The sequence below is a fragment of the Arachis ipaensis genome, chromosome B5 (assembly GCF_059453495.1).
Source record: "Arachis ipaensis isolate K30076 ecotype BB chromosome B5, ASM5945349v1, whole genome shotgun sequence".
Taxonomy (NCBI): Eukaryota; Viridiplantae; Streptophyta; class Magnoliopsida; order Fabales; family Fabaceae; genus Arachis; species Arachis ipaensis.
In genome coordinates this window covers 113,554,896-113,564,866 of record NC_142440.1, presented here as the reverse complement: position 1 = coordinate 113,564,866, position 9,971 = coordinate 113,554,896, and the positions used below count along the sequence as shown (strand labels likewise).

The following is a 9,971-nucleotide window of genomic DNA, read 5'->3' as shown; positions in this document are numbered from 1 at the left end:
CAAATGTTATTATATTTTAATAGTACTTTTGTGTGACTTAACAGAGAAAAAGAAAAGAAACAAACAAATAAGGACCCTTAGCTACTGCATCAAGTTGAAGAGAATATTGCAACGCTTGGGGCTGTAATCATTTTGAATATGCATTCTTGAACGCGCCTACCTTAGTCATGAAACTATCACATTCGTCTTTTTTAGACCAAGTTCAATTAAACCCCCTAAATTCTACTAATGATCTTTTACATTTTATCAATCAAATCATCTTCTGCTTCATTCTTTAAAATCCGCTGAATAGCGAAAAATATATTCCTAGAATGAGTCTCATATATCACTTTTTTAAAACCAATATCCCAAACTAGTACGAAGCCCTCCAAAGAGTAAAACTCGCACTGCTGAACATATTTCAATAGTATATATTCTCTAAGAGTAATGTTAAAGAAATAATAATTTAAAATTATTTTACTTAACTTTATACTTATAATTTTGTATATATAACATTTATAATTGTATATTTATTACACTTAATATTAGGCATTTATTCCGACGGTAATTAACAAAAGCAAACAAAAAACAAAGAAAAAACAAATTAAAACTATCTCTAACTTTCAAACTTTGACCCTAAACATTTTATTTTAATAATTACTAATCGTAGACGAAGGAAATGACAAAGAAGTCACTCCCATTTGCACATAATTTGATGAGTGTGCCTAAAATCATAAGTTACCACCACACTTCCATCCATTCTCTTCAAAACAAAGCTTTCCACAAGTACAAAGCACCCAAAATCTTCCCACCTCGGAGCCCCTTTAAATTTCTCTTCTCTAGTTACCCTCACTTGCTTATTATTATTATTATTATTATTGAAACCCAACCAACCACCTCTTTCTTGCTCCCATTTCATTCTCTCACCAATCACCAAACTCAATCCAACACTAACTCCTCCTCCTACATTATCTAAACTCTTAAACCAAAGCACACCATCATCAACATTCCCTTCATCCCAAAAAGCTTGCTTTCCATCCACCATTGCCAATTCTGTTTCAACAACAACATCGACAAACACTTCATTTCCCTCACTACCAATACTACTATTTTTCTTTGAGAAAATTTTCTCCCATCTTTGCTCAAGTGTCATTTCATAAAAAACGGATCCTTTCATCTGGTCCTTGAGTTTCATTCCTTCCTTCACAAACATAAATGGGCAATACCACTTCCCAATTACCACTGAATCAGAACGATCATTAGATAATGGGAAATTTATTGTTGGTAATAATTGGCCACGCAAGGAATGGTTTATGCCAAGAGCTTCATCCAAAGTGTAATTGTGTGGAGTCTTGGCACAAAGCCTCCAACTTTTTCTCCTTAAAAACAAAGGAGGAAAGGCATCTTCAGCAACTGGCTTTGCATAAAACCCACAACGGGTTTTAATGATCTCAAATTGCTGATATTCGTTGAAGGGATCCAAAGGTCTTGGTTTAACATCTTTGACACACTTGCAAAATAAACAATTTTTCATGTCCTCTTGCTTAGAACTTGTGCATGCTTCCCTGCATTCCAATTCAAACGTAACATACTATTTCTTAGTCACCAATAGTCACCAAAGTATTAAGAATATATAACAAGTAAATAACAACCATGGCTAACCGCACATAAGAATCAACTATTAAAATTAGTCACTATATAATAAAATATAAAATATACTTTTAAAATAAATCAAATAACACATGCTTTCTACACAAATTAGATTTAGACTGGCGCTATGCGTGAAAATTTTGTACATAATCGATAACAAATGATAATAGAGTGTTTATAGTATAATACAGTGATATAGTAGGATGAAAACTAATTCTAACAGAGAAAGAGAGAGGCACTGACAATGCTAGGATTCTTTATTTAAATAAATTAAATAAATATAATAATTACCGAAATAAATAATTTAAAAAATATTTACCAAATTAAATACCTTAATCTTATCTCGTTTACACTGTAAACGAGATGATATTGCATGTATCTCGTTTACAGTGTAAACGAAATAAGGCCGGACCATGCTTATAATAAGTATAAGTCGTTTACAGCGTGTGTTTGGACCCTATTTTGACTTAGTCAACCTCTTTTTTCCCTCTTTTAACTTTTTTCTACCATATTTGAGACTGATACGGTGATGGCACGCCAGGCAGAGAACGACGGAGACATCAATAAACTGAACGAGACGTCGCACTACGTCGGAATGGCCGACTTCGAGTTTAATTGCGTTCTGTTTGGTTAATCTAAGTATGTGGACATTGTTAAGGTAGTCCCGTAGTGACAAGCGCTAAGTAAAATGCTTTATGGATTGGTCTGTAGGATGAACTTAGAACTGTATTTACTTGCGTAAAATTGTTATGACTTAATTAGGATTTGCTTGTTGGCGTATGTAATTTAGAGACATTTGTAGACTAGAAACATGGAAGTATGTTTTTAAGTAGAAGTAGCTCTATGATCTTAAGTAGACGACAAAAATTTATGATTATCACTTTATAAGTTAAATTTTTTTTTATTCCGTAGAGGCCTTGCCTTCTACTGCCCCGGCGAGTCAGCCATACCCGTCCTCCACCGGACGCCATCGTCCCGTATCTGGCTGAGGCCGGATTCGGTGACACGGTGCCTCTCAGGAACTTCACTTTTGACAATTCCCTGATTTCGGCACTCGTGGAGCGATGGCGTCCGGAGACGCACACGTTTCATCTCCCATGGGGTGAGGTCACTATCACCCTACAGGACGTGGCGTACCACCTAGGCCTACGCGCACACGGAATCCTGTTGGGGGTACCTTCGTGACTTCGGTAGGTGGTACCAGACAGAGACATGGGCCATGGTGGAGCAGCTACTTGGTGCCAGGCCTCTGGTGACGGCACAGCAGGCTGTGCAGAAGAAGGAGTCGTTCACGCTGAAGCTGGTGTGGTTGCGTGATCGTGTCCACCAGATGCCCCCACCGACAATCCAGAGACCCTCCGACAGTATGCCAGGTGCTATATTATGTTACTGATTGGAGGGTATCTATTGACAGACAAGTCCAAAAACTTGGTGCACATATGTTGGCTACCGCTTCTCTGGGACTTCGCGGAGTGTAGGGCGTTATCCTAGGGCTCGGGTGTGCTGGCCTGGACGTACCAGTCACTCTGTTTGGCGGCACAGTAGGACATTACGAACATCGCCGGTTGCACTCCGTTTTTGATGAGTTGGATTTATCAGAGATTTCTTCAGTGGTATCCACCAGATAGAAGAATCTACCAGTATTTGCTAGCTGCGAGGTAACCAAATATTATTTTTGTATTTGCATTAAATATTGTTGTCAATTCATATGGTTTGTTACTTAACGAATCGTATATATCTCCGTTACTGTCAGTTTGGTTGGATTGCAGCAGTAGAGTAGAGATCAGCATCAGGCCAGAGTCCTGCATTGGAGGGTTTCGATCGACCGATTACGGTTCGATGAGGTTAGTCATGAAATAAATTCTCCCTAAACCATGACTAATTTATATAAATTTTATAACCATGAAAGATTTACTCCATTTGACATTTCTAACCAAACGTCAATTTTTAAGATGTGTCACTAATCTAGCTTGGCATAATAGACATTCCAACGTTACATTATCTCTTGATTTACCATAATGATCATATGTACTTCTTTTTCATAAATGTATATTCTCCACAAATTTAAAATTTTTGTTATGAAAGCACGAGGAAACACAAAGGAGAGAGGACACAATAGAAGCATAGCCACTTTCTATTTCTCTATCTTTTTCTTTCTTTTATTTTAAAAAGAAAAAAGAAAAAACCATGGTTGGTGTGGTTTTATTCGTCCTTCAGTTAACTTAAACCCCTCTCCCCCTAGTGGAATCTGGTGGTGACGGAGGAAGAAGGCCACATCGCCAACAACGACTACCAGAGCTCAATCTTCAACCATAATGGCGCCGTCCCTTAACACTACCAACAACCACACACTCAAACCTCACTCTCCAACCCCAATGGCGCCAATTGATTCACCCGCCGTCAATAGCCCCTCCTTCTCACCCTTAGTATTCTACCGCTGTCAGTGAACAATCGCGTGAGCTCCTTCTTTTGTTACGCTTGAAAATCTTTTGTTCTTTTGTCATATAAAAACACATTGATGAATAAATCTTCAATAATACTAATTTATTTTTTTATCTTGTGTGAACCCTTCATTTCTATTTATTTATTTATTTATTTTGTTATCCAAATCAGCATTGGATTGCAATTTAATATTGCTTGTGTTGTTGTATACTATAATCTAAGGTTTGGTGTCTCAAAAATGTTAGATATGTTATTATGTATAGGTCATGAATATATGTCACACATTTAAATGTGTCTTCACCTCATTGTTTAACTTCTTCTGCAGTGGTTTTTCATAAAGAGTTGGCATGCTATCGTAGTAATTTTTTTGAAGAGTAAACTTAGAGACATTAAGGTTAAACAGTAGTACCAAAAGGAAGAGATTCATGGATTATTAATAACTTTAATTAGAAGATATTTATATAGGATATAATATTTTAATTTTTCATAGTTTATTAATAGTAAATTTTAAGTAGTCTTATACATATTCTAATATGAGTATGCTTAATTTAATGTGAGATGTATGAATATTTAAAATGATATTTTTTTTAATATTTTTGGTTCATTATAAATATATTTTGTTGAAATATGTATCATTTTTATTTTTAAAAAAGTTATTTAGTATTATTATGTATTTATTTTTATTTTATAATATTTAATTAATTTAATTTAAAATATAAAATTATATATGTAATCATATTACTAAATATTAAGTTGTAGAAAAAATTATTAGAATATTATATATATATGTAGAAAATTTAAAAAAAATTGAGGGACATAAGGCTACATTTATGTAGAGTAGCTGTGGTATATAATGTGGCTACACTTTAAAGGTGATGTAGTAGCAAAGATAAATATAGCCTATTTTGGTAAGCATGGAAGCTAAAAAGCTTAACCATTAATCTGGAACAACATCACTTGAAAAGCGCACTCTATTCTCAAACGTCAAAAGTGTAGTTTTTGATACAAAAAAACGTAACTTTTGAGAATAGGCAAGGGCCGAATAAATAACGGCCAAATAGGCATCCCCACTAAAGAGTCTTCATAGCCAAAAAAATATAGCCTTTGCTAAAGTTTTTTTTTTTTTAGCTATACTTTTTAAATGTGGTTGAATGGGTATTTTTGTTGTAGTGGATAAATAAATAAGTTTTTCATTTTTTGAATTCAGATTTTTATTTGATGTTGAGATTTTACCTAACAAAATGTACAGTACAAAATAATGGTTAAAAAATTTAAAATAAAACGTGGGTGAAAAATATATTTATTCATAGTAACTCAATTATTGTGCATACGTTGAAAAATTGAAAATAAAAAAAAGAAATGTTTGTTGTGTTACTGTGCAACACTGAAAATACAAAATTTTAAAGAATATTTATTGTACATTGAGAAATGCATAGAATAAGAATTTTATTTTACAAATAAGAGGGGCTTTACTTCTCTTCATTTGTGCCAATATGATTTTTTTAATCAAATTTAATACTCTGTTTTTAACATAAATTTTTGGTGAAAAATAATGTCATGTTTCCGTGTTTTTTTTTTTAAAACCTATCATCTTGAAAGGTAAGAAGAGTCTAATGTTAGGATTCTACGCTTGTTATATGCTTTATTTGTCAAAATAGTGAATAAATTGCAACTTTCAACTGGAGGACTATTAGGATGATGCATTTTGAGCCAACACAACTCTTGAAATACTCACATGGGAAGAATTCGGTCTACCCACGTACTTCTCTTTCTAAAAAGAAATGTAAACACATGTTACTTCTCTTTCACTTCACAATTTTTCTCTTCCAATATGTTTCAAAACTATATATATATATATATATGGTGGATTCTCTGGTGGCATGATTTTAGGTGGCAAGTGAGTCTTGTCCATAAGTGCATCAACTATATGTCAAAAGAATCTCTTACGTAACGTTTGTTTTGAAATATTAAGACAGAGACTGAGAGACTGAGACTCAGTATCATGTTTGTTGGTTTAGAGATTGGTACTAAAATTTCTGTCTCTGTCCCTAAAATTTCAGTATTTCAGTACCTCCAAAAAGTAGGGACACAGGAGACTAAAATTTTTAGAGATGGAGACTGAAACTTTAATAACATTTTATACCTAAAATATCCTCATTTTAATTAATTAATTCCAATTTTACCCTTTGTACAAATTAAATTAGAGTTTCATTCTTGTTTCAATTTTTGTCTTCCACTTTGCACCAAATAGAATACTGAGATTTATTTCAATCTCTGTCTCTCAGTCTCAGTCTTTCTGTTTCTGTCTTTCCACCAAACGCTATCTTAGTGTTGAGCGCGTAAGTTTGTGAGGTTTACTATAGGGACAGTGGAGTAATTTTGACTTCAAAAAAATGACGGTGACATGGGCGGGCTAAAGTGTGAATGGACAAAAACATTTGTTCTAGAAAAATGGTTATAGGTTGAGCAAAGAATAAATCTGACTTTTAGAAATGAACGAAAAATTAAAGTGGAGAGGACAATGTAGAGGGAAAAAATAAAGAAAGGGAATTTTTTATTCATTTTAGGATTAGATTGATAAATTCCTTTAATCATGAAATTTAAAAAAACGAAAATAGTTCTTTAAGATTTGAATTGAAAAACCTAAAAAATCTGTGTTAGTATAAAATTTTCTTATATTAATTATAAGTAAAATTAGATTCAATTACAAAAACACTAATTCATCTTTCATTGTAATTTTTTTTTTGGAAATAATGAAACTTTTTATATATAAGAAAATTTGAATATTTTAAAATAAAAATTAGTAAAATAATAAAATAAAAAATTAATTATTATTAATTTTCACAATTTTTATAAAATGTATATTTTATTATCTTAATTTAAGGTAATTAATTTTTTATTTTTTTATTTTATTATCAACTTTATTTTAGAAGATATTGATTTATAAGAAAAAAAAATCCTCATGTTACTGTTTTTATCGTATTTTACAAACAATAAATTTTAAATTAATTTGTAAAGAGATATGTGAAAATCAAACTATTTTAGTAGCATTTTTTGATATGTTAAAAAAATGTTATATTTGGATAGAATTAAAAAATTGTGAAATACTTAATTAATATATCAGAAAATTAACGGGAATGAGTACCTGCATATGCTGCTGTATAAATTGCACCCAAATAACAAGATACACAGTCGTAGATCGGAGAAAGCTCCGATGTCATCAACCACCCTCGTCACACGCTTGTGTTCGAGAGCTTTTTGGTCATTTAGGTTATTTGGGTAGCCTTTTAAAATTTCTAATTGGCCTTTTTTTTAATCTGATTAACTTTCAAAGATGATGTCCTAATTAACCATCCAACTTTTTTATCTTGAATGATTACCTAAGTGACTGGAGTCAGCAAAGTCAAACAAACCTTTCAGTCTCTGTTCACTAAGCCACAAGTCAGCATTCTTTTGGTTTAGCCCACTTAGTCACCTTAGGCATGAAAAAAAATAAGTCACCATAGTCTGCACCTATATATATATATATCAAGATAAAGTCTATTCTTACTGTTGAAGCTCTTGCTACAAGCTACTTCCATCTACAACTATAAGTCATCACATCACAAAAACATACATACTAAATTTATAGTTAAAAAGATTTTTGAAGGGTTAAGACAAAATTAACCCTAGCTAGATTGTCTCCCTTCATATTAAATTTTAAGCACATACGATATATGTACAATAATTAATGAATAGGGTATGATAGTGAAAAAAATAAAACATTTTTCAACCAATCAAACGATTTATATTATTGTTAAAGCTTTTAGATAAAAAAGAATAACTTATATGGTTAGTCTGAAGGAGTAATTAATTAATTTCAACTAATTAAGTAAACTTCTGATGAAAACAAAACTAGCATACCCTTGATGCTTTCCTTTCCTCCGAATAACATAGTAGCGATTGGAAGACAATGATTGATTAAGAACTGGAATGAAAATAACCTTGTCAAGATCAATTGTGACATCTTCTCCATAGCTTTCAATATAAGTAACTGTCAAGTTCTTGTCCTGAGGAAAAGGTAGGTGGCTTATGCAATTGTTCTTCCACAAACCAAAACAACAATATGATTGTGCTGCTTCATCTTGAAGAACAAGGTAACCTGAATTTGGACCCTCAGGAGGATCAGGGAGTGACCCCGAAAGAGCATTATGGTCTTTCTTATAGTGTGAAAGATGCCTTGTAACATACATCTCTTTTTGGGATAGCTTTTGTGTTTAACTCTTCAACCCTTAGTTCCTTTATATATTAATTAGTATGTGTTTATTCATTTTTATTTTTCTGAAACGTGTATGTGTTTTATTATTCAATGGTATTTGACATTGGAATATTTAAATGTTGGTACGCATATTTTTATGTTGACAACATCAACTGCTATGACTTTTGGGTAAAATAATCAAGACTGACGTGTGTAATTTTTTATATATATAAAACACGTAAACACACATAAATAAATATGTATAGAGAGTTTAGAAAAACAACTATACTAAATATATAGTAATATTAGCTACTAAAATTAGTCACTAATATAAAATATATATTAAAATATAAATATATATATTTATACATAAATATATTAATAACTAATTTTAGTATATTATTTTGACATACAAATAATTTTTTTAAAAATATTATCAAAATATAAATTATGTGAATTTATAATTTATATTAATGAATTGGATGTTTTATGCTTTATTCATGTTTATTTGAGTTGCCAATTCTTATAGATGATTGTCATAATTTTTGCTATTTCTTGTAATTTATAAAGTTTTATGTTTATGCACATAAAATATTTGATAAAATGTTTGGACTAATTATGGAATAGATTTTTGTATTCTTGGCTTCGGTTGAAAATTTAGGTGATCTTGAGTTATTATTATTCAAATTAATTGATAATTTTTTAGAGATATTAATTAATCTTATTTTTGTTAATATTAATCTTTTACTAATTCAATTAGTTAGTTAGTTAGGGCTGTGAATTAGAATTAATTAAACCTAATTGACTTTTTTCAATTTATAGAGATTGACGAATTGGGTTTGTTCTTTGTAATTATCATATTATGATTAATGATAAGGATTAATTAAGCCTAATTGACTTTTCTCAATTTATAAAGGTTAACAAATTGAGTTTGTTCTTTGTAATTATTATATTGTGATTAATGATAAAGATAGTGATCCTTAACTCTCAATATAATTAAAATTCTTTTACCATTTGAATTTATTTTTTTTATTAGTTAATTGTTTTAATTATTCCTAGTTTAATTTCTTGCTTGTTTTTTTAATTTCTTGCTATTTAAATGTCCGTTAAATGTGATCCAAATTTTCAATTCTTCCACAACCAATGATAATGCATTCGATTGTGATTCCTAAGAAAAACGATATGAAATTAAAATCATTTGAGTTGAATATAAGTTGAGGTTCAATTTTATGTAAACAAGTATGGTATAAAATTATGATTGGATAACAGATAATAGCATTTGTTTTTTCCAACTTCTAACATACATTATGGTTTAAACCCCCAACTAACTTGTTTGCTTTTAAAAGAAAAATACTAAAAAGAGAGAATAACACAGATAAGATCTTGTGTTCCATCCTACTTCTTGCAGTGATCAATCTTTTTTCCTTCTTCTCTCTCAATATTCATTTTCTAAGAAAATCAATATATGTGTGTCTGGTTTAAGCAGATGACTCTTCTTAATAACGCTAAACTATTGTCCCTGTGAAAATGTTTCAGATTATGAACTTGTAGTGAAAAATCAGAGGAAAAAAATGACCAATTATATTGAAAGTATCCATCATACATAATTGATTATGATGTTATATATATATATATAGTAGTAATCCACACATTTTATCTACAA

At 31.0% G+C, this 9,971-nt stretch overlaps 1 protein-coding gene across 1 annotated transcript; it reads right to left on the bottom strand.

Moving 5' to 3' along the window:
• Positions 1 to 523: 523 nt before the first annotated feature.
• On the bottom strand, positions 524 to 8,306 carry LOC107643775 (uncharacterized). Its single transcript, XM_016347511.3, has 2 exons — positions 7,975 to 8,306; positions 524 to 1,544 (listed from the first exon to the last, which is right to left on the bottom strand). The coding sequence occupies exons 1-2, from the start codon at positions 8,301 to 8,303 to the stop codon at positions 671 to 673; spliced, it is 1,203 nt and encodes a 400-aa protein (XP_016202997.1). The 5' UTR covers positions 8,304 to 8,306; the 3' UTR covers positions 524 to 670.
• Between the last annotated feature and the right edge of the window lie 1,665 nt (positions 8,307 to 9,971).

What these genes read in the sequence shown, in the direction of transcription:
- LOC107643775 (XM_016347511.3), bottom strand. Translation starts at nt 8,303, where the DNA reads ATGTATGTTACAAGGCATCTTTCACACTATAAGAAAGACCATAATGCT. An exon ending in AGGAAAGGAAAGCATCAAGG is followed by an intron (nt 1,545 to 7,974) that starts GTATGCTAGTTT and finishes ATTGGAATGCAG; the next exon opens with GGAAGCATGCACAAGTTCTA.